General features: G+C 36.0%; 3 protein-coding genes and 1 long non-coding RNA gene across 6 annotated transcripts; 3 read left to right on the top strand and 1 right to left on the bottom strand.

Annotated features, from left to right (window-relative positions):
• Positions 1-3,979: 3,979 nt before the first annotated feature.
• On the top strand, positions 3,980-6,522 carry RFC2 (replication factor C 2). The gene is made up of 7 exons (XM_078311286.1): positions 3,980-4,264; positions 4,479-4,585; positions 4,673-4,774; positions 5,207-5,402; positions 5,803-5,931; positions 6,017-6,211; positions 6,287-6,522. The coding sequence occupies exons 1-7, from the start codon at positions 4,106-4,108 to the stop codon at positions 6,392-6,394; spliced, it is 996 nt and encodes a 331-aa protein (XP_078167412.1). The 5' UTR covers positions 3,980-4,105; the 3' UTR covers positions 6,395-6,522.
• A 384-nt stretch (positions 6,523-6,906) lies between these two features.
• Positions 6,907-12,358, bottom strand: LOC144561617 (shaggy-related protein kinase alpha-like). Of its 3 annotated transcripts, none has more exons than XM_078310631.1 (13): positions 12,028-12,358; positions 11,131-11,385; positions 10,950-11,042; positions 10,215-10,274; positions 9,522-9,794; positions 9,061-9,135; positions 8,812-8,868; positions 8,573-8,713; positions 8,417-8,467; positions 8,211-8,306; positions 8,034-8,117; positions 7,471-7,573; positions 6,907-7,359 (listed from the first exon to the last, which is right to left on the bottom strand). In XM_078310631.1, the coding sequence occupies exons 1-13, from the start codon at positions 12,085-12,087 to the stop codon at positions 7,298-7,300; spliced, it is 1,410 nt and encodes a 469-aa protein (XP_078166757.1). In that variant the 5' UTR covers positions 12,088-12,358; the 3' UTR covers positions 6,907-7,297. The 3 variants fall into 3 exon arrangements, 2 of the variants coding, with proteins under 2 accessions (XP_078166757.1, XP_078166758.1); XM_078310632.1 differs by having other exon boundaries at positions 10,950-11,039; positions 12,028-12,353; XR_013513899.1 differs by having other exon boundaries at positions 6,963-7,359; positions 8,034-8,133.
• Positions 12,359-19,861: 7,503 nt separating this feature from the next.
• LOC144561978 (uncharacterized) lies at positions 19,862-20,555 on the top strand. The gene is made up of 2 exons (XM_078311086.1): positions 19,862-20,131; positions 20,232-20,555. Exons 1-2 carry the CDS (start codon positions 19,862-19,864, stop codon positions 20,553-20,555), a joined length of 594 nt encoding a protein of 197 aa, XP_078167212.1.
• Positions 20,556-22,334: 1,779 nt separating this feature from the next.
• On the top strand, positions 22,335-23,664 carry LOC144562307 (uncharacterized). Its single transcript, XR_013514056.1, has 2 exons — positions 22,335-22,673; positions 23,349-23,664. It is a non-coding gene; the product is annotated as an uncharacterized LOC144562307 (long non-coding RNA).
• The last annotated feature ends 964 nt before the right edge of the window (positions 23,665-24,628 follow it).

Raw genomic sequence — 24,628 nt, 5'->3', positions numbered from 1 at the left:
TGTCAATTATGTATTTTTAATTCACAGATAAATAATTATTTTTAACAAATAAATTGATAGACAATTAGACAGAACATAGGAAGATAGACACATAGAGAGCCATACACTTGTCAGATTAGGAAATAAATCTGCTGCAATTTTTGGAATCACATGATTTGTTATTCTAAATCCAACCCCTCGTTTAATTTGAGATTCATGCATTTCAAAAAATAAATGGGTGGATTTAGAATAACAAGGTCATGTGATTTCAAATCATTAGAGCAGATTTATTTCTGTCAGATTAAGGATTGAGATGAATATCACCAGGGCCCCTTCTGATACTTGTGCTTAAAAGTATGAGTGTCTGAGAGAAAATCCGAATCACTCGATTTAAAATGAATGATTCAAATTTATATGCTCGTTCTTAGAAATATTTAGTTTATATTATAGATGTATAGCATATTGATGATGAATAATAAATCTTAGTATATTGCTCAAATCAAGCCAAACAATTTTCGAAACTTAAAATGTTGTTAGAGATATTAATAATGTTGTAAAATGAGAGTCAATTGATAGATTAATCAATGACAACTAAAGTTCATCCATTGAAAAAGCAAACCAATTTAATGAGCAGTACACACACACATCTTAATCCTCAATATTATTATTTATATGCAATGATGTAAATATCATATAAATCTAACCAACCACCTGTCGAGCACGAAGAGGAGGATGAGAAGGAAGTCATCGATTGGTATGACAATTGTATCTAAGAAGCTTAGGGCTAAGCTGGGGACAGTGTGGTCCCTAATTGCTAGACTTGGTCAAAACAAGTAGGCTAATATAGACAACTTGGGGTTGGGGCCTTGGGGGGCTGTTTTTTAATGGTGATCCTTGAATTGGATTTGAAATTCTTTGCGCATATTTACTCAGGAAAACATTGGGCCGGACTAATGCCGAGCCTGTGCCCTGTGGGTTGGGCCAACCAAACCACATTTGACGTTGTATATTTCATTCCAGTCCCCCAACTATTGTTCTTCTTCGCCGCTCGCTGTATATTTCAATTCTAGTCCCAAGCAAATTGCATTTAAGGCCATGAGGGTCTGATCGGAAGTTCGGAACCCAGCACTTCTCAGAATTCAGTTGATTTTAATTTAATAGAATTCAATATAGATTAATTTCAATTAACTCTGTTGATCGGAATCAAAATGAAAAATAATTGAATTCTTCTCTAATTTATTATTATTATTATATATAGTAAAGCTAATATACACTTAAGTGTACCGTACACTTAACTTTATGACCGTCAGATTTCTTTAAAAGTCGTGTAGATTCTTTAAAAGTCGTGGTAGCACGACTTTTAAAGAAATCTAATGGCCCTAAGGTTAAGTGTACGGTACACTTGGTACACTTAAGTGTATATTAGCTTTACTCTATTATATATATAGAGAGAGAGAGATGGGCTACGGTGAGTTGCGAAGTAAAATGCGTTTCTACTTCACGCCGTATTTTTATTTTGAAAGTCCAAACAACCGATCCGAACCGTTAAATGTTTAATCCATATTGAAATGTGCTTGTAGACCAAATTTTACATTTTTTTTTATTTTTTTTACTATTTATTAAGCATTTTTGAAAATTGTTGTTTTGCTGTGAACAGTAAAAAAATAATAAAATTTTCTGGACCATCAGATCAGTGACTGAACTCTCTCTGAACATAACAAATCAAAACTGAACTTTCTCTGAAGGAGTGCTTCTGAGCCCAAATTTGCACCTCTAATTAACATATCAAAACACCTTCAAAAATCATGAAGCACTCCTTCAGCAGTTCGGGCAATTTTTGAGAGCTGATATCTCACGATCTGTTTTGAGATTTTATATGAAACTTCACAGTCTTGTTTTATGAAGTCAAGAATGCATGTCGGTAAATTTTCATGATTTTTGAAGGTGTTTTGATATGTTAATCAGAGGTGCAAAGTTGGGCTCAGAAGCACTCCTTCAGCAGTTCGGGCAATTTTTGAGAGCCGATATCTCACGATCTGTTTTGAGATTTTGTATGAAACTTCACAGTCTTATTCTATGAAATCAAGAATGCATGTCGGTAAATTTTCATGATTTTTGAAGGTGTTTTGATATGTTAACCAGAGGTGAAAGTTGGGCCAAAAAAACAATATTTTTTTTCTCCAAACTCTAAAAAAAAAAAAAATCCGGGCCGCGGAAAAAATCCGCTCTCGGAATAAAAAAAAATTCGGCGCGAAATTTTTTTCCGCGGCCCGGAATAAAAATTCTGGGTTGCGGAAAAAATTCGCGATTTGGATAGTTTTAAAATTTCAGTTCAGATCTGGTTATTTTTATTAAATTAATTTTTAATGGGTATTTTTAAAAAAATCGGTCCCAAACGGCAATAATATTTTATTTTTCTTTTCAGATTTCTCTCCACATTTTCTTTTCCATAAAACTTCATTTATTTTTTCTTGGCTCTCTCATACTTACTTCCTATACTCCATTCACAGAGAAGCTCCATTTCCAGAGAATTGCTCTTCGCCTCTCTGGAAATAGTCTTCCCTTTCTTAGGCGATTGGTCTGAGATTTATTTTTATTGATTAAAAAGTATACATAATAGAAGAAAAATGATTTTATTTTAATAAAAATAGCACTTATATCCTTAAACTAATTAGATATAATTAGTAATGATATGATAATTTCTCCCATTTAACACAAATTATATTAATACAATGTCACAAAATTTGAACAATCTCACATTACTTTATATAAACTATTCCTTCGTGTACAACACAGAACTTTTTAAAATGAATAAAAATAAAATTCTCAAGATAAATATGCCTGGTATCATCTTGTAATGGATGAAGTCAGAGGTTGACAAAAGGAACTTTACAATAATAATTTTTATATTTTTAATGAAATAAAATATCAACTGTGCATTTTATTCACGAATTAGACAGTAAATACCATTTTTTGCAAACACATGCATACACTTCACTTATTTAAGTAAAATAAAAGTCTGTCTATCACTCTTTTGGCCTGAGCAAAGCATTTAAGCTAGTATTTAAGTAAAGTAAATTATATTCTCAATTTCAGAAAGACTCAAAAGAGAGATTTCAATTTAATGAAGCGTGCTCGATTCAGCAAAGCTCTATTCCAGCAAGGTAGTCGGATTTTTTTTCCATTATGCATATATAGTACTATTTCAAAAAAATTGAATGTATTAACAATTGAAAAATTAACCGATAATGCACAACATCAAAATATAATTCATGAATATTGCCTGTAAGAGTATGAACTGAGGTCAATTAAAAAAAAAAGATGAGGTCTAAATAGTATTTCTTTTATTAAAAAGAATAAAAAACTCTTCCCAATATGTAAATTTGTCAATGAAACAATCATAATATGAATCTACCGAAATCAAATTTTAGTTGGACTTACACGGAAAATAAAAAATCGTAGAAAAATGAAAATTAAATTGCAATATATTATGATTAATTAATTTCAATGACAATCAGCTTCAAAAAGAACACTCCTCTCAATAACTTTATCGGAACAAGTACTGAAGTTGTTTGCAATTGGACCAGTAATACCTTTTTTTCTTACTTTTTTTTTGTTTCGGAACTGATAGCTGCTCCCTATTTGGCAGAACTTTTGGGATTGGGAAAAGGAATGAGCTGCAAATATTTTGAACTGAAAATTACTATTTTTGTAGAAAAAATAAAATTCAGTCCGAGTGAATTTTATTTTTTCGACGTGAAAATTAACTCTCAGAGTTATTGCCGAACATGATCTAAAGATGTAAGCTGGATTATGGATAATTTAGAATGCAAAGTCACGCCAAGCGAATTCTCGTAAAATCCTATCGTTATTCGTCGGAGTTAAAATTTCTGTCAAATTCAATCAACTGCGGTCAGCATGTGGGTTCCGATCAGAATTTAGAAATTCATCGATTTCGTTTCTCGTTTTAAGAGGGAAGTGATGGTTCCCATCACACCCTGACTCGTTTTTCCCTCCAAGAGTTTAGTAGCCCCGTTGAGAAACCTAAGAGCCTAAAATCTCAGCGGCCTCCGCCTTCCCTCCAAGGCCAGACGGTTTAATCTCAAAACCTGAGAGGGTCAAATCCATGGCCACTTCGTCTTCCTCCGGCGACGCGCTGTACGACATCCCATGGGTGGAGAAGTACCGTCCGTCGAGGGTTGCCGATGTCGTTGGCAACTCCGATGCCGTGTCCCGCCTCCAGGTCATCGCTCGCGATGGCAACATGCCCAACCTCATCCTCTCCGTAAGTCCTCTTCACACCTCCATCCAAATCCCTCTTTTCAGTTTTTATTTTTTATTTGTTTGTCTATTCCATTGCAAGAAAGAAAGCTACCTCAGCATTCTTCAGTCAATCCACCTCATGAACGAACAAGTTGCAATTTGAACCATGGTTTTCTTAAGTCGCCATGTGAAATATTAAGAATGTGTTAAATTTAATGGTATATGTTGACTTTAAGGGCCCACCTGGGACTGGGAAGACGACTAGTATACTTGCTCTGGCACATGAGTTACTCGGGCCTAATTACCGGGAAGCTGTTCTCGAGCTGAATGCGTCTGATGACAGGTGAAGGTTCCTACAATTTTTCTTTGTTTTTTACTTTTTTATCAACACAAGTAACAGGGCTAATTTTACTTGTTTGCATCTTGTTAGAGGCATTGATGTAGTGAGGAACAAGATAAAGATGTTTGCCCAGAAGAAGGTTACTCTTCCGCCCGGGCGCCACAAGGTTGTGATTTTGGATGAGGCGGATAGGTACTTCATATTTCCTCTTTTTTTTTCTTACATGATTAAGATGTAAAACACATTAGTCAGGAGACTTTAGAGACGCGGGTATTTATTAGACAAGCATGTATCTCATGGCCACTGGATTGGTATAAAAATATTTGATTTGAAGCAGCTATGAACCAGGTTGTAGTTAATGCTATTATCGTTTACCAATCCAGTTGGTAATGTACTTGTACATATCCTTCTGGATGAAATAGTTGCAAGAGTAAATAATTGATCCTCCCACTTGCTTCTGAATTCGATCACTATTTCTTCCATGTCATTTGTAATCCTTTCCCAGTCTCTTTGTAAACTCTTTTTCTTGATTTACTAAAATTTTATAAAGTAGGAGAAGCCTACTTCAGAAAAAAAAAATAATAATAAAAAAAATCTGATCACTAATTCTGATATATGATGTAGCATGACATCGGGGGCACAGCAGGCCTTGAGGCGCACAATGGAGATTTACGCGAATACAACACGATTCGCACTGGCTTGCAACACTTCATCAAAAATTATAGAGCCTATCCAGAGTAGGTGTGCTCTTGTTCGCTTCTCCCGCCTCTCTGACGAGGAGATCCTTGGCCGCCTCATGGTTGCGGTCACTGCTGAGAAGGTACATTTGTTTTTCTTTCTCAGTCAGTTGTTTAGCTAAAATCTGCAATTTGTTCTCCCGTTATGTTCCCTATGGAGATTTGCAAATGGTGTGTTTGTGTTTCACCTGTAAATTTTCCTCATGAATTGCAAGCTCCTAACCACTTCTTTGTCCTGGTTCATTCTTTTTCATGAACACATTATAATTTGTTTGAATGTTTTGCTTGTTTGTGTGTCCAGAACTATGTTGAGATTTACACTTTAGAATAGATAGGTTGACCATCCATGTCACGGATAGCTCTGTAGAAAATAGAATAAAGGTCAATAGAAAAGACATAGGCGTCAAGTAGTTGTTTGTGTGTATAGTAATTAAAAAGCTATGATGATTGTTCTATAGTTCACAGTTTATGTTGATTGCACAGGTGCCTTATGTGCCAGAAGGGCTTGAAGCAATTATTTTCACTGCTGATGGAGATATGAGACAGGCTTTGAACAATCTTCAAGCTACTTTCAGTGGGTTTCGATTTGTTAACCAGGATAATGTTTTCAAGGTAAGTAGTTACTATTACAGGTCATTATCAGGCATAATCTCTCTCTTTTTACTATTTTTACTATAATTTTGAAATGTTTAAGTAGGTCTGTGATCAGCCTCACCCTTTCCATGTCAAGAACATGATAAAGAATGTAATGGAGGGGAACTTTGATGATGCATGTGCCATTCTGAAGCAGCTTTACGATCTCGGTTATTCCCCCACTGACATCATCACAACTCTATTTCGCATAATTAAGAACTATGACATGGCTGAAGTTCTGAAGCTAGAGTTCTTGAAGGTAAACTATTTATTTAGACTTAGATTTGTGTAGGTATTTGGATAGTTAACATTGCCTTCATGTTTTCTTTTCCAGGAGACAGGATTTGCACATATGAGAATTTGTGATGGTGTTGGATCCTATCTCCAGCTCTCTGGCCTCTTGGCAAAGTTTGCATTGGTGACACAAACTGTTAAGGCTTAGGGTGACAAAATCTGACCAAAAATTGTTTTTACTCGCTCCATTTTACTATATAATTTGATATTCTGTAGTATACTTGCTGATGTATTCTGCTTTCTTAAACCCTCCGAGTTGGAAGTTTCAGCTTGTTTTATTAGCTTTGTTATTTCCGTGCTAGCATCTAAAATTCCACTTGCTACCTAGTACCATATTTAGGTAGTTAAGCTTCAATTAATATTGTTAGATTTGTCCTTGTCGCCCCAAATCACCATAATCATCATCTAGATAACTTACATTTATTTTTAACCACGTGTTAAGGTTAGCACAGTACATAAATCGATGGAAACTGTTAGCTGACAGATCTAAACAAAATCGATGTCATGTACAAGCTTTGTTATCAGGTAAATTAAGAAACTATCCATGTCGTGTGCAAGCTTTGTTGACAGATTTATGGTGCAATTAACTCGATAATCTGCAGGACCAAAACTGCAAACGAGTAGATAAAAAAACTCTTATGCTCAACTAGTCATTAGTGTGACTAGCAAATATTTTCATTAGTCTCCCAAATGCCACAGCTTGGCAATTACAAAAATTACAGCCAACAGGTAGATAGCAATTCATTTGACACTGATAGATACATAGATATGCATATAAGCCAAAAAAAGGTCAATAAAAAATATTAAGTGAGATCGAGATAACAAAAAAAAAAGATTAAAAAGGGAAACAATAAATAAAATGTCTCCTTCGTGGCCTTTACCCTCTAAATATTCGACCGTGATGAAACTAATGGTGGAATGAGACCCCAATACTGATATTTTTTTCGTTTTCATTCAACTGGTCATTCAAGCATAACGAGTTGCTTTGGGTGCTAGTTTAGCATAATTCCCTCATTTCACCTCATCAATTAACACCTCCCGTTTTCTCCCTTCACCTCCTAGAAAGCTCTGGAACGAGACGTTGAAGCAGCTCAGGAGGAACACCTTCAAGCTCTATATGAAGAATGATCAAGCAAGAGACAATTTAATCTGTTACAAACATTGTTAAAGTTTGCCATATATATAAAATATTAATTGGAAATGGAAGCCAAATACAACTGGTACCTTGAAGAGTAAAATCGATGAGAGGAGGCAGAGTTCGTCCATTTGGGAGGCGAGTATTTGGGTCCCGCAATTCATCAAATAATGGGTGAGCGCACGCATCCAGCTGATAGAATAAAAGAAAACAAAAGAAATAATAAAATGGAGGAATACTTCATTGTTTGTACTTCACAAGAGGAGACAGCCTACTAGTTCTGTACTTGTATCATTAAGAAAGATCTTCTATAGTTCTTAGCTTTTATTAGCAACAGTTGCTCATTATATCCATATTCTGTACTTGTATCCATATTCTTCAGAATTAGATATGTGATTTACCTTCCAAAAACAGTCTATCACATTATCGAGAGTTGAATCCCATTATCCCATTATTACTGACCCCTCAAACTAATCCCCTTACCTATAAGCAAACACCTTGTGCAGATTACTAATTTTGGACTTCCAAAGTCTGGACGACTTCTGACAAATTGTTAGATATCATTTTGCAGTGCTTTTTAAAAAGTGGACAGGTGTGTGCGGGGAGGGGAGGGGGGGAGCGTGTCTTGTGAAAAATACAAACATGGACTTACAGCTGTGCATCGCAAATTTGGAGAGTATTGCAACATCCTTGATATAAGATCAACAGCCTCAGGAGGTGTTCGCTTATGAAATACCTGAGTAATGCAAAAACTTAAAGAGGCTAGTTATGAAACCTTCTCACAAGCTTGCTTTATTATCTTTCTAGTAATATAATGTCTATTGCAGACCTTATGCCAAGGATGAGCTTTGATCTGCGGGAACTTGAACTCAGTGTAATTTGGGTTCATGCACTTTATCTCTTCTCTTGTTGGAGTGCCTAGGATCTGTAAGAGAAGTCACAATTGTAAATACTAAAAGAAAAACATGTAAAAACAAAAGGAGTCTACTAAAAGCTTAGAAAATGGAAGGAACAAAAGGCATATAGACATATTACCTTAATGATTTCTACAAGCTGATCAACAGCGCTTTCTCCAGGGAAGAGAGGCTGTACAAATATCATGTCAAAAAAATATGACCAATTGTATCAGTTGTTCTGTTGTCGACGTACTAGATTGACAAACTATCACGAGAAAAATTGAAAAAGGCTTACTTGTCCTAGCAGAAGCTCAGCCACAACACAACCAACAGACCACATATCTATAGCAGTTGTATACTCGGTTGCCCCAAATATTAGCTCAGGAGCTCTGTAGTACCTAGAGCATATGTATGATATGTTTGGCTCTCCCGGCACCTGATTTTTTATTGAAGAAGTAAAAATCAATTCAGTAGATGTAGAAGGAAACCACACTAGCAAATGTGCAATGAAGTCAGCATATTGTGGCAACATACCAATTTCTTTGCACTTCCAAAATCACAGAGCTTTACTTGATGAGTTTGTGTATTTACCTATTACAAAGAAAACAAATTTGGAAATTAGTTATATTTCCGTATAATATTGCAAAATGGATGTTAGACTTTAATGAGCCTTCTTCAACAAAACAATGTGAGCTACTTACCAAATATTTTAAAAGAGCAAAAACTTGATTAACATAAGGGCAGTGCCTTCAAAATAAAACAAAAATAATAGAGAAAAGTTACCAACAGATTTTGGGGCTTTATGTCACGGTGGCACACCCCTACAACACGGTGGCTGTAAGCCAGAGAACGACAAATCTACAACAGAAGGCAACAGAAAGCTCAATTAGTTACTTAAATTGTAACCGACCTAAAAAATTCAACCAAAAAAGTACTTGCAAGACATTGCAAAGTTCCTTCCCAGTCCTCACAAACATTCCAATTTGTATCATTTCCATCTCTGTCATTGTTTTCTAGTCAGAAATAAAAATGCCTATGAAGTGTGAAGACAATTCTTTTAGTTGAAAGAACTTTTCCATTTCTGCGCATTCCTTTTGCACAAAATATAATGATAAAGCCCGAAAAATGATACAAATCAGAATGTTTAGGACAAAAAGAAAACTCTGAGCCTCCAAGTACAAAATGAAAGAGATGATATAGGGGTCATTTCTTGAAGGTACTCGGACTAAAGAAGAGTGAGAGACCTGATAAGCATACAACTTGACAAAAATAAGAGGCATGTGCTGGTTCATCCTACTGTAGTGCTTGGTGACACGGTACACAGTCTCAGGGACAAACTCGAGCACAAGGTTGAGATAGAGTTCGTCCTTGTCAGTTGTTGAGAAGAAATGGTGTTTCAGATGCACCACATTTGGGTGGTTGAGCAGTTGCATGATTTGGAGCTCCCGGTTTTTGTACCTCTTATCTTGCAAGACCTTCTTTATCGCCACCGTTTCTCCTGTCTCAACACACTTCGCCTGCTCAGTAAATAGTACAAATTAAAATTAGTCAATCTAGTAACTTCATTCCTCTCATTTACTTTGGGCTCTTATGCAAAAAGCTAAGAAGATTAGATTTATCTACGGAATTTAAATCAAGCAGGATAGTTGTGAGGTTCCAATTTAACATGAACTTTGTCAACTACATGCGAGTTATATACAAGCATTAGAATAATTAATTCATGATTTGTTTGACTTAACTTGTTTTAAATGACAAGATATAATTTACAAATTACCAAAAAAAAAAGGAAGGCGCATTAATTGCAAATGCGAGATGTTTCTGGCATTCTCCCAACTACACAATATTTGGTGTAATTTGCAAAAGACCCTTTTATTAATTGATTTCTGTGCATGATTAACCATTTTGCTCAATTCAAACAAGTATTTTATTCCGGTTACCTGAAAAACTGTACCAAATGAACCGGTCCCTACCACGCGCTCGGCCATGTATGAGATTGCCTGTCATCCAATCAACATAGTGTTGCAATCAAAGCTAGAAATTGTGGCAGAAAAATAACAATAACAGACACATTTAAGATGACCAGGATTTGACATTAACAGCAAGTCAACAGCTATCCTTGTGCAACATGTGATAATAAGATTGCTAATATGCATCAACAAAGAAAATACAAAATATAACAGAAGAATAAAAGATTTGATGATTATATATTAGGATTATAAATAGTTGCATGATAACCTTAAAAATATGTTAGACTATCATGTGTTCCCTTGAAAGCAAACAAATATCTAATCTGCACAACTTAACAAGGAATTTCAGACCATCCTACTTGTACTAGAATTTTGACACACCAAATTACCCATCTTTCCAAATTTGTCTAGAAAGAAAAAGTAACAAAAGAGGGTAATTTTTTGCATCATTTGAAGTTCATACAAGAGGGCACGGAAGATCTATTTTTTTGGCAGGGGATGCATGATAATTCTTAGATTTTATAGAGATATCTTTTATTCTTCTTGTTTTGCAGATTATACCATATAATTGGGCAATTTTATAAACGGAATTTTTCCCACGTATAGATTATTTTTTACTTGACCATTTATAATTTACCTTGGATCAAAAGCTCCATTAGCAGAAATGAAGAGCACAAAAAATTATATTTTTGAGAAATTAATTACCTGCTTTGGCTGTCCATTTCTTCCACCAACAGTAGTTGTGATTACCTGACCTGTCTCAGTTCCATTGTCGTTCGCCATTGCACTCTCAGCCTCCTTTAAAGAAAACATTAAATAGCAACTGAATGCCACACTGAGAGTCTATGCACATGTCAGCAAATTTAAGTAAAGATGCAAAACCAACCTTCTCACAAGAGTCATCAGCTTTATCATCTCTTATTTTCATGTCATGCATTTCCTTTGGAAGTTGATCAACTAAGTCATCAGTCCTGGGAGCAGGAGCTGCACTAGATGTGCTAGCTTCATTATTCTCTAATTGAGTTGTCGTCTTCATTTCTTCTCCGTTGGAAACACTTTCTCCGGCCAAATGTGGTTCAATTATAATCTCTCCGTCACTATCCTGATCAACCTTAGCTCTCTTGGTCCCTAAATCTCCATTCTTCAATTGAAGATCATAATACATATTACAACCCAAATATTTAAAAGGTAATTGAGAAAGCATGAGGACCAGTAACTTGGTAGCCGAACTTACAATGGTACCTACAATTTAGCCTCTAGACATTTTTCGCCTGACAACTTCTTAGTTTTCATAAACTTGTCCTTTTTATTCATATAGTTCCACCCAGTTATCTGCAATTTGCTGATTTGCTCTGTATTCTCTCTAAAAAAGTTTAAATGACTGGAAAAAGAAGACCAAAAAGATTTTGCTCTCTTTGATTTTAAATTTCTTTTTCGTCTCGGACTGATGCAAAAAAATATATCTAAATAGCAACTCGATGATATCACAGCCGAACATCGAGGATCAGATGCTGTAAGAGCAGGGAGAAAAGTGGAATCGGTCCCCAATAGATACGTGAATCAAATAAAGTAAAAGCCTAAGGAAGCTAGCCTTCTGTCACAATAAAAAAATAGATCGGAAGACACCTAAAATAAAATGCATTTGAACGCAAAAGAGACAAAATCGGATAGGCATTCTTCCATCCGGATCGGAGAGGCAAAACGTCACCCAAATCGAGACGCATTTAAAACAAAATACAAGGCCAAAACCAAATTCAAACTAAATAGATAATAAAGTACTGACAGGATCTGAAACTGAAGATCGACCCGACGCAATGCTTTTGAGTCGCCTCATCATATGCATCCTTCTTCCCTCGCACTAACAGGAACCCTAGCTCTAGCTCCTCTCTCGCTCTCTCTCTCTCAAAAACATCAAACAAGAAGGCGATTAACAGAAAAGGATGCTCCTCCCCTCCGTAGACAAGCTGGGGAGGCGAGACGAGAAAAGGAGCCAGCCAACTAGCCAAGGAAAATGGAAAATGGAAAATGGAACGAGTTTCTCTCTCCTCCCTTTTTTCTCTCTCTTGTTCGTTCGGTCTGTCTCTCTTTTCTTGAAACAAAAATCGCCAGATTTCGGTGTTGGCCCGATCTTTTTTTCCCTTGAATGGACCTCTCTTTTTTCGGACAGGTTCGTTTTGACTGCACTCGTTCTTCGTACACCTTCAAACCGAGCATAATTTTCCTGTTTTGAAAATCACTTGAATGGCATAAACAAGTTTGAAATAATACTGAACACTCCACGTGGAGACTAGAGACAAACTAGAAAGGAGGACAGGATTCAATGAGGGTAAAATGGAATTTTTTTCTCTAATCTTTTCCATTGTATTATAACTTGAAGGGTCGGTTTTTATTTAGATATAAAGTAGGAAGATATTATATTTATTTAGAGTACAATTTTTTTTTCTGTTTAGTCTGTATTTGATAGAGAGGCAGAGTGAATAAATAAAACGATAAATATTATCACAACTCTCAGATGGAAAATAAATTGTTGTCTTATTCTTCCACTTCAATCATCTATCATGCGTTACCTTATTAAAAAACTATATTGTGTTATTTAAAAGTTTTTTCATCTCCTTTCTTAGTTTTTATTAGAAAAGAAATTCAGTTGTGTTGTGGATATTATAGTAAATTTGTTTTTACTTTATATAGTCACAATAAACAGAATAACAAAATTAAAATTGTTTAATGCAATGCGTCACAGAAAAGGACAGGCAAATATAACTATGAAGTCAAATGTAATTCTTAAAATTCTATTAAAAATAAAACTAAAATTAAGTTAATTAAACATTTTTTAACTTTTCCAACAAATAATCATTGTTAGTAATTATTAGAGTATCCTAGATTATTCTAGTGATGTTTTAGTGTGTCGATTTCAGATTATTTTCTTAAAACCATGTATTTATTTTCTTTCTTTATTGCTTTCCTTTTATTTTCTTAATATTTCTTAATGCTTAAATTATAACATTTAGTTGTCGATAAATAAAATATGTGGTTGGTTCTGGCATTTTTATATAAAAAAAGAACCTTAATGACACAATTGGTAAGAGTTGCTTTGTTGCAAGTGAAAATCTCACTTTACTATTTCTTAATATTGTTTGAGAGATGGAAAAATTGAGGAAACCATTGAGAAGTACTACCAACTAGGCGAGTAGTGCCTCCTAATTTATATTCTCTGAAGGGCATTTAATCCAACTTGTAAAGTAATTACATATGCTAGTGCGATGATTGTAATTTTAATTGTAGAAACGAAAAGTAATTATTAAATTAGCATTTGTTTAAAAGTAACACCTCAAATTGTTACTATTGATAACAAGAATTTCAAACTTAAAAATTACGAAATTACAAAACACAATTGAAATTGCATGAATGAATGATCCGAAACATAATGATAGATAAATCGTCAATATAGCAAAAATATCATCTTAGTTTTAGAAATATAGATGTTTTTCTTTTCTCTCTCTCTCTTTTTTTTACTATCTTTGTTATTGAAATACTAGATGCAAGGTTTTTAACGAAATACAAATTTCCTAAGTTATATTAAGAATCAATTTTTAATTGAGTGACAAAAGACATTATCGAGTGACAAAAGATATTTTTAATCAATTTTAAGAATCATGAGTTAGAAATTCTAACAGAGAGTATTTCAAAAACATTAAATGAAAGTTAACAAGTTAGACATTTATCTTATTTAAAAAAATTAAACAAAACAAAATTTAGGAGTTTTAGAAACTTATTAGTTATTAGCAATGATTTTTTTTTCACAGTACATTATTCCGTTTTGGTTAGTAAAATTAATTTTTAAATTAACTTTTGTAGAATTTATTAAAAAGATTAATTTGATCCCGGCTACACCGAAAACATCTCAATGCTTCTAATTTTGAAAAAATAAAAATAAAACATTCCATTACCGGTGTTGATATGGTTCTCACGAAACATGACCAATTAGAAAATGATGTTCAGCTTCGCTGGGTCGCCGGTCAAAGCCTCGCAGTGCGAACCCCAATCATTTCCACCTCTCTGGAGTAGACCGTACCCCTAGGCTATTCCAATCTCCTCCGTCCGATCGTCTAGACCTACTTTAATCTGACGGCCCATAGACAACGGAGCGTGAACGCAACAATTTCTTGGGGGCGGAATACGCGGATTCTTGTCTGTGCCTCCCTCCATCTAACTTGTAAATTTCAAGCGCGTCCAGGAGCGGTCGCTAGATTAGTTTTATTCTAGATGCACGTGGTGCACGAGAGAGAGCCTTTGAAAAGTGGGATTCAACAATCTCGTGCTATGCACCTGGTGCAGTTTCGAGGGGAGAAGGATAAATTGTTTCCCGTGCACCTTGTTCTGATGGACCACGGACATGTTGATTCCGAATTTTTTATTAATAGAAAATAAATAAATAAAAGGGATCGACTAACATTCCCCCTACTTCAGTCTCATATCTGTCTCCCGCACTAAAAGATAAAAAAAATAGTTAAAATGTTCTAACTGCCACCAAAGAGCAAAATTAATGTTATTTTATTAATAATCAAAATGTATAGTATTCATACCTACGAATTTATAGTATTCATACTTATTATCATAACCATTCATCATATGTAAACACAAGCTGGAGGGGACCAGTAACGACCAGGGGGACCGCTGAAGTCTTGTGACAGCCTGGATTGGGGACCGCAATCGTCTGAAAGCGACATTTGCCAAGATTGGGGACCACTACAGTGAATCTATATATTATTCATACCTAAATAAAGAAATATTCATATCTAAACAAATGAAGTATTCATACTGACGATTACGAAGTATTCATACTGACGATTACGAAGTATTCATACATGTTTGAAATAATTTATACAATTCAAAATTCAAAGTCAGATTCATCTCTCTCACCCCACCTCTTCCAAGAAGTATTCATACTGACAATTACGAAGTATTCATACATGGTCGAAATAATTTATACAATTCAAAATTCATTGTCAAATTCATCTCTCTCACCCACCTCTTCCAAGAAGTATTCATATCTAACATGAAATATGCATATCTAACAAATGAAGTATTCATATCTAACTAATGAAGTACTCAATATCTAACAAATGAAATATTCATATATATAACTATTCATATCTAACTAATGAAGTATTCACACATGACACTAACAATATTCACATCTGACACTAATAATATTCACACCTGCCCAGATTGGGACCAAGAAATATTCTCAACAGACTAGTATGCATATCTAAAACAATGAAGTATTCATATCTAACTAAAGAATTATTCATACTAACGATTACGAAGTATTCATACATGTTCGAAATAATTTATACAATACAAAATTCAAAGTCAGATTCATCTCTCTCATCCCACATCTTCCAAGAAGTATTCATATGTAACATGAAGTATGCATATCTAACAACTGAAGTATTCATATGTTGCACTGTGACAACCTTCGCTGGGCTAGCATGGACCCCCTCCAATGGTGCACCACGCTCTCCCCGCCGAATCTTGACGGTACACCATGCTCTCCTCGCCGGATCTCGACGGTGCACCACGCTCGTCTCGCCGGATCTTGACCGCCATCACAACTGTCGGCGTGGGTAGATGGTGGCGAGCAGTAGAGGAGAAGAACAGGGTGAGTTTTGAGTTATGTTGAATTTTTTTTTCTTTCTAAGAGAAGATTGAAAAGGATGGGTTTTGACCACGTGAGGGAACAAAACAGGAAGGCTGTTAGGGGGACAGATAGAGGACAGATTCAAGGGGGACAACATCTTTACTCTAAATAAAATATTGAAAAAAAGGATAGATTTTGATCTTTGTTGAGAAATAAGTAGACCGAGTTAGTTTATCCCATCCAGCGGATGGGTCTAATTATCCCGTCCAACTTAATTTAGATAACAATCAAAATAACCAAACTCAACGGAGAGGAAAGGGGAAAAAAAAAGCTGGACGGTATAATCCAACCCGTCCGGGGTTAAAAAAAAAATATATATATATGAGACGGTATGCTTAAACCCGTCCGGGCTCCGGGGTTAAAAAAAATGCGGACGGTATAGTTAAACCCATACGGGACCGGAAAAAAGTGAAGACATGGATGGGGTTTTTTATACCGTCCAGGCGTGCTATTTAAATGAGGCTCAGACAAAGAAAGGCTCAGATAGAGAGAGAAGAAGGCTCAGACAGAGAGAAGCTAAGTCGAGAAGCTCATCTGAAGGCTCAGATAGAGACATAGGTGATTGTTGTTGATAGCGAAGTCGGATTTCAAACAAGTAACTCCTTAATTATATTTTATGATGTGTCATTCAGTAACTATTGTAAAATAATTTAATTAATATTAATTTTTATTATTGTAATAATAATAATATGTAATTTATTCATTATTATGTAGGTTAATTTATAAAAATAATTAATTATGTTGATGTTGAGTATTTATTTTGGTGGTGAAATACGACACGATCGTAAAGGAGTAGAGTATAATATTAGTCCTCGATTCTCATTGAGTGTGACTGATGAATACGGTTGGTATGATGTGAAAAGTGAAATTTATCGTCAACTTGGATATTCCGAGAATGAGTATAACCTAAAAGCACATGCACGGGTTAATGTTGGTACAACAGTCCGACGTTATTATGAGAAAATTGAAATTGTGTGCGATTAGAGTTAGAGAGATATTTATATCCAAAGTATGCGTGCCCAAACCCGGTATACTTTTCTCTATTTATACATTGAGTTGGTTCCAATCATCGGTGAAATGCAACTGCAGTTATTCGTTGATAGCATGGTACTGAAAATATATCCAGAACCTTGATAGACCCAATATAGTGGTAACTATGCGGGTCCCATTTGTTGGGTTTTGTGGAACGGTTCAAACCCATTTAATTAGCTTAAGCTGCGGAAAGAGTAAAACAAAAATTTTTACATCTAACTTAAGCTACAGATTAAATGAATCAAGAAGATTCGTTTAATCATATTTACAGATCTACTCCATAATTGATTTCCTAAAGCATTAAATCTATTTACAAATTAAATAGATTAATATAACAATTTATACCTTGATTCCAAATCTCAGTTAGAATGCAAACCGAGCGAGTAGAGCCTCACCAGGGATGGAATCGACTCGCAGTATCACACGTGTGATACCTCTATTGGTTATCCACCAGGACTAACCGGAGAGCGATTTACTTCTTCTGCCAGAAATACCGTAAACCGCGGAATTCTGCAGAAACACTATTCACCGAGAAAATAATGAAATAAATATATTTGTGTCCCGAAGTAACTCGGTTTTGCTTAAAAGCTAAACCGCAGGATTACACAAAATATATTATTTCCTAATCTCGAAATAACCGAAATCAAGGAAGAGAGAAAAACCGATTAACAAAGTAATCAGATTAACATGTGAATTAGCAAATTTTCTCTCTACCCTCACCCCTCTATTTATAGTGTTTTGAGGAGGTTCGCAAAAGACCAAAATACCCCTCAAAACAAATCTATTTACCAAAAGCCCTTGACACCTCATCCTTTAATATGTGAAAAGACCAAAATACCCCTTCCACACCCTTCCACACTCTTCTCCATGTTTCTACACCCCTAAGGTGTCATGCAAGGTGGCATAGGTGTGAAATGACCATTTTGCCCTTGGCCCATTAAGGCATGAATAGTAAAAGGCTTTGATTTTGGGCTTTGACCTTGGGCCTTTAATTTTAATTAAGGCTTTGATTATTTTGGGCTTTTAAACCCATAATTCAAATCCATAATTAACAATTAAAATTCCAAATCATATATATATAATTGTCATGTACAATTATATTTCTTTTCGGTTATTGTTCGGTAACTTTTATACAACGTAACGTGTACGTTTATAAATTAACCGTTGTTTCTGCTTGTCATTCTAAATGACATTTATAATTTAATTATATCACGTATAATTAATTATAACCATCTTAATATTAATTATAATCAATTTATAATTAATCAGTAAGATTCTCCGAGTAGCTCCTATATGGTGTGACCCAATAGGATCTGTGTTATGTTGGTAAACAGAGTTAAAACTGTTTTAACTTCTGTTAATCATGGGTGGCATCTGGCAACACATCATGACCATCCAATTACACAGATGATGCTGTACTGTACAATATCACGATCCAGTAAACAATTTACTTGTGTCAGTTCTTCTGTCTCATAGCTATCAGATCAGTTTCAAGGTAGATGTGTGTCATCCTTGCTAACTGTATCTTTTCTTGATCTTGAGTAGATTATCAAATATAATTACTCTTGTAATTATACCGCATGCAGATAATCTAACTCTATCAAGGGGCCCAGTGATGCTATAGCTCGTATAGAGATACGAGGGACAAATAGTATTCTTGGCAGACTATCACTTCCTCACCTAAGCTATACATATGGAAATGCTACCGTTATGGCTGCTTTTTACGGACAGCGTTAGATAACACTTACTCATATATATTTCTTAGTGGGAACGATAAATACCTCATACTGTAGAACTTTGACACTGAATGAAAACATTAATGACACAAACACAATTCTATTTAATGTTTCATTCGGGGTCTGTCAAATACCATGTTCCTAGAACATGTATCTATGTGATTAAAATGACATCTCGTGTCAGGTGGTTTGTAAAACTTAACCATCTTTTAATCCACATACTAACCTTATAGCGGTAATTAGTGTTCCTGCTAATTACCTTGGTTAGTGACCTTTTAAGAGTATATATCATCTATATTATGGAGTTTCACAATTTCAGTCATGAACTCGAAATGATCCATAAATACAATAATACTCAAGGCAACAAAATGATATATAAATAAACATTCAATTCATGAACAAAGCTTTATGATTAATTTATCGTATTATTGACTTCTAGATTATTACAAACTAACACCAGTTTCTTCGAAAATTATTCGACACAACAAACACCGAGGCAAGACCCTTATCTGCACCCTTATCGTAATGTGAACGAGTTGTCACCATCTGTTCAGACATAATACAATAATTAGAATAGCCCATGAATCGATCCACCAGAGGTAGTTGATCCTAATACTTATTTTGATGATGTGCCGCAAAGTGATGACGAAGACGATGCTGACTCATGTGAGGATGACGCTGACTGAGATGATGAAGCTGATTTAGAATGGGATGTCCGGGATGATACCTTGACACAATCACACCAAACACCACGTGTTCAGGCAAAATGTTTTTCCATATCTGACCGTGGTGCAAGTCACCATGTGGCAAGCTTCAATGACACCTCAGCATTTCAACCCGCAGATGTCAACTTTTTCAGTAGGCCCCAACATCTCCATGATACACTTGCTGTAGGTAATGAGTTCTCTTCAAAAGAGGCACTACGATTAAAAACAAATGATTATCACATCAGAAAGAATATTGAAGTAAAAATTACGGGGAGCAATAGAACTAACATGGTAGTCAATTGCAAGAACACCAGGTGTATGTGACGTTTGTATGCCAAGTCTAGATTATTTTCATCTAAGTGGGAAATTAAAACAATTTCAGGACCACATACATGCCATGCTGATGCTCCTCGTACTGATCATGCACAATTAACTGCAGAAATGGTCGTTGATGTTATACAAGAAGATATTAGGGAAAATGTTGTCTTAACCATTAAAAGTGCTAAAGGGCTAGTCCGTAAAGCCTACAAGGGAATCACTCCCAAATATAACAAGTTGTGGTGTGGCCGAGAGCTGGCAATTGCACAACTATTTGGTAGTTGGGAAAAATCTTACAACCTTCTCACTCCACTGTTGGAAGCAATTAAAAGAGACAATCCAGGAACAAAATACGGAGTTACACACGAACCCACAGGAGATCCAACCAGAAAGGTTGTTTAAGGCAGCTGCGTGGGCTTACGGTCCGTGCATTGCTGTAGTGCCTCATCTCAGTCCAATCATTAGTATTGATGCATGCTTTCTTTCTGGTAAGTATCAAGGGAGATTGCTGATAGCGTGCGGTTACGATGCTGAGAACCAGTTGCTTCCTCTGGCTTTTGCATTAGTCGGGGAAGAGAGTTTCCAGACATGGGGATGGTTCATGAGGTGGTTGTGTATGGAGGTAATTGGTAATAAGTTCATGTGCGTTGTTTCTGATCGGCACATGGGGATCAAGAAAGTATTCACCAATAGATATGGTAGTTGGTACGAGGATGGTGGCGAGTGCGTTCATAGATTGTGCTCACAACACATTGCTGAGAATTTGATGAAAAAATACACAATAAAAAACTTTGTGACCTATTTAAAAGACTTGTGAATGAAAAGAAGCTATGGAGGTTTGAGGAGTTCTTCGAAATATTACGAAAGAAAAATTCAGATGCAGTGCGTACTTAAATAATGTCGGTAAATATCAAGATACTAATCATAATGAGATCCCTAAATCATGGAAGGTGTATCAATGCATGCACAACGACGCTCGTTGGGGAATTATGACTACTAACGGATCTGAATTGTTGAATGCAGTATTCAAATATAGCCGGAGACTGCCAGTTGTTGCACTCGTGGAAGATACATATTACAAGTATCTCGCTTGGTTTAGGGATAGACGAGAGAAAGCAATGGCCTGCCTAGCTAATCAACAACTTTGGTCAGCGCGAGTTGAAGAGCTATTAGCAAAAAGAATAAAAAAATCTCTGGAAATGAATTCCATGCCACTCGGTGTGCACGGTGAACACGAGGTCAAGGTGAATGATGAGAGGGTCGTGTACAAAGAACGAGACATAAATTTTACTGCATTTTAAAGTGTCCCTAGTTAGTTATTAGATTTGAAAATTGTTAGAGATTTTTTAGATGTGGTCATGGTCAAAGGTTTAAAGTGGTTCCAGTCAAAACAATTAAGTTGTTAAAGTGGAGGTTGAAGTGGAAGTTAAAGTGGTTAAAGTAGAGGTTGAAGTGGAAGTTAAAGTGGTTAAAGTGGAAGTTATTGGGTATTACATAGAAATGAGAATTTTATGTTGACATAATTTAGTATTGAAGTTTACCGAATTTAGTATTAAAGTTTACAGAATCAATTAAAAAAGTTGGGAAATTTTTGAGACATTGTAGTTGGGGACTGTTAGCTGCTTGTATATATTAATTCGTACGAACATCTGATTTCCAGTATTTACTCGGTGGTAAGAACTGGAGTGTCCATTGAAAATTAAATGGAGGGATTCAGCAACCGAGATATAATTGCGTCAACAACAAATGGCAAACGAGAGGTCTAGAGGAAGTTGTTATAGTTCGAACAATCCGCTACATTGTGTATACAACCAAAAAGTGTACTGCCTAGCTATCCTGATGACACCACGAGCAACAGAGTTTACTTAGTAGATATAGCGGACACGTGTCTATCAACAAGTGGACCATAAGGATCGTCAAACATCCACTTGTTGTAGGAAATCTGATACGAATTTGTACAGGGAGAAGTGAAATTGGAGAGCGACGGAGCGAGAGTTCTACTGACGAATTCGTATCCTCTGAGATATCTCAAACTTTGCGTGACTTTTTGGAAAATCCCAACCGTTTAAATACGTTCTACACGAATCACAAAGAACATATAATACTGACCCCTACGTCACCCCCGAATAGGCATCAGACATGTCGGTCACGTAAAAGTTGAGATATCTCAGAGGATACGCACTCTCTACTGACAAGGAGGAGTTCGGAGTAGGTCCAATGCCCATTGGACCTACTTTGGTTCGATGGTGTTGTGGCCATCCAATTGCATCAAGATTCGTGTACTCTTATTTCCGTGCGGGTCTTTATCAATTTCCGTGCGTACATATTTTAATGCTGATCGTACGGTAATAGAGTCCATCAAACCTAAAAATAGGTCCAATGAGCATCGGACCTACTCCTATCTTGTTAAGCAAAAGAATGGTTCGACTCATAGCTCAGCTCGGATCAGATTGCTCGTTAAGGGAAACGGAGATTTATTTCGAGTTTGAGCCGAGTTCGGGCTCAACTCAAATTGAGTTCAGCTCAAAGTCCATGAGCCGGCCCAGCTCGTTTAACAGGTCTACCAATAACCCAGAGCCCAGAAAAAGAAAATCTCAACCCTTCGCTACTGAGAACAACGCAAAGAAAAATCGCCGCACGAAGAAAAGAATCGCCTCCGCCTGCTCTTGCGCCTGCGCGAAGAAAAGAATCGTCGCGCCGCGCCGTTTCTTGTTACTGCTGATCGCCGCGCCGTCGCTTGTTACTGCTGATCGCCGCGCCGTCGCTTGTTACTGCTGATCGCCGCGCAGTCGCTTGTTACTGCTGATCGCCGCGCCGTCGCTTGTTACTGCTGATCGCCGCGCCGTCGCTTGTTACTGCTGATCGCCGCGCCGCCTGTTCCCACTTCTTCCTGTGCCGCTAAGTAGTTAACTCTAGCCGCCTCTACTGTTGTTCGGTAAATCCCTTTCTCTGTATTCCAGTAGCTCGATTTTATTAAAATTGAGTATTGCTACCTAGACTCTTTGAATTGCTGAAGCAATTTGAATTGTATATTGTTGGTCTTAGTCTCATTTCGTGTGAGATTTTTGTAAAAATTGGCTGTCAATGACTGAGATATTGACTTAAATTTTGATGATTATGATTCAGTGAGGTTGCTTATAACTTGATATTGAAGAAAATGAATATGTTCAAATCTAATTTCAAGTATAAAAATGTTCACTTATATATTTAATTTCATAATTTCTACAATTTATTTGATATTTAAATTTGGTCATTTTGACAACCTGCTTTGTTATTTTTGCACAGAACAATGTACCAACTCCAAGTTGAGTGTTTTTAGTTACTGAAATTGACTTAAAGATATAGACAACGGTGAAGTTTCATTATTTTTTGGATTTTCTAGGTGTGTCAAACAGTATGTTAAATGCAAGACAGATTAAAAGTGCCAGAGGTACAATACCAGTATATACATTTTTAAAAGGTGAACTTCAAATTCAGTATTAATTGTAGAAAAATCAGAATGACATGAGGTTTGTACCTAAATGCTCATGTTTATGCTTAATTTTGAGTTTTGATTAGGTTTTGTTTCCGGTTTCTAACAGAGGGTTGTTTTATACATTTTTTGTACCAGCAATGCATGCATTGGTATTGTGTCAACCTAAAGACTGGGACAAGGCTTTCACTGTGTGATTCTTAGTAGGCTTGAGATTTAAATTTTGTTTACTTGGCATATTATGATGTAATCTAGACTAGTAATTTTATCCTTTAGATGATTGATATATGGCAAAAGTGAGGATGACTTGATCTGATGAGCATCTGTAACAGTAGGAGATTTATTTTGGTTTTGTGGTGCTATTTTGTTATGTTTTCTAGGTCGATCTTACAAGTAGATGCAATGTTTGTCATTTGTGTAATATTTTATTTTTCATTGTAATATATATTTTTAAGTTGTGTTTCTTGCCATAACTATATTTGTTTTCGTGAAAAATTAGTAGCGTGATTTAACAATTCATCATGAAAAATAAGATATATTAGTAACAAGAATCTTTCTGCATAACATTTCATATATAATTTTTTTTTTGGGACCAATTTACGGTATGTGGAAGCAAAAATGCATTAGCTAGAAGTTGATAGGCATGTTGTGCATATTATATAGATTGCCGTGTTGTTTAGCCGTGCTGGTTGTCCAGAATGATATTAAGGTGAACAGGGGCCCCGTCCATTAGCAGCACTACTGGATTCTCTTTCCCTCCCGCCCCTCTCTCTCCTGTGCCGGCTTGCCTCAATCGCTCTGCTCCAGCTTCCCCGTTGGTTCTCTCTCTCTCACACACACATTGTTAGCTCAAATAGCTACCCAATGCCTATAGTGCTTCGAGAAATATTTGATGTGCGGGAAGAGATCTATTCTGATTTCATTCATAGATATCATAGGCGTATCATTAACCTTTTAAACCAATTTCATGACGGTATAGGTGTAGTGGGTCCTTCAAAACTCACCAATGACACGAGATGGTCTACAATTACATTAACAAATAATATAGGGAGGAGCATTGAAATTGTTACAAGCCTTGAGTCACTATGGCTCTATGGATACCGTCGATTAAGTGATGAAAACAATATCTTGCCATGGAGATTAGTTAGCGGGTACACCCGTGAGGGTAATTTTTCTAGTCTTCCGGGTCAACACGAGTCTCTAGGATTTGACGGCAAATATACCTCCTCTACATCGACACAAAATGTTTCAAGACCTGCTTTGGATAATGCGATAACAGTTTTGGATAAATATGCCCATACACCGGCCAACTCAGATAAAGCTAACGATTGTTTTCTTCTTATAGTTATATATTTTGTAGAGGCTTTACGAATTTTACCTATTCGTGATTTGCTCTGCAATAGTTTTGATCAACACGA

Source organism: Carex rostrata, chromosome 11 (assembly GCF_964058835.1).
Source record: "Carex rostrata chromosome 11, lpCarRost1.2, whole genome shotgun sequence".
Lineage (NCBI taxonomy): Eukaryota > Viridiplantae > Streptophyta > Magnoliopsida > Poales > Cyperaceae > Carex > Carex rostrata.
Note: the sequence above shows the minus strand (reverse complement) of the source record. Positions and strands in the feature narration are given on the sequence as shown.

Excerpts from the sequence above, each read along its gene's own strand:
- RFC2 (XM_078311286.1), top strand. The coding sequence starts at position 4,106 with ATGGCCACTTCGTCTTCCTCCGGCGACGCGCTGTACGACATCCCATGG. Across the intron at positions 4,586-4,672 it reads CTGAATGCGTCTGATGACAG|AGGCATTGATGTAGTGAGGA; the intron begins GTGAAGGTTCCT and ends GCATCTTGTTAG. Across the intron at positions 5,403-5,802 it reads TTGCGGTCACTGCTGAGAAG|GTGCCTTATGTGCCAGAAGG; the intron begins GTACATTTGTTT and ends TTGATTGCACAG.
- LOC144561617 (XM_078310631.1), bottom strand. The coding sequence starts at position 12,087 with ATGCATATGATGAGGCGACTCAAAAGCATTGCGTCGGGTCGATCTTCA. Across the intron at positions 11,043-11,130 it reads CTGATGACTCTTGTGAGAAG|GAGGCTGAGAGTGCAATGGC; the intron begins GTTGGTTTTGCA and ends TTTTCTTTAAAG. Across the intron at positions 8,869-9,060 it reads TAAAGCCCCAAAATCTGTTG|GTAAATACACAAACTCATCA; the intron begins GTAACTTTTCTC and ends TCTTTGTAATAG.
- LOC144561978 (XM_078311086.1), top strand. The coding sequence starts at position 19,862 with ATGGTCGTTGATGTTATACAAGAAGATATTAGGGAAAATGTTGTCTTA. Across the intron at positions 20,132-20,231 it reads CAGGAGATCCAACCAGAAAG|TATCAAGGGAGATTGCTGAT; the intron begins GTTGTTTAAGGC and ends CTTTCTGGTAAG.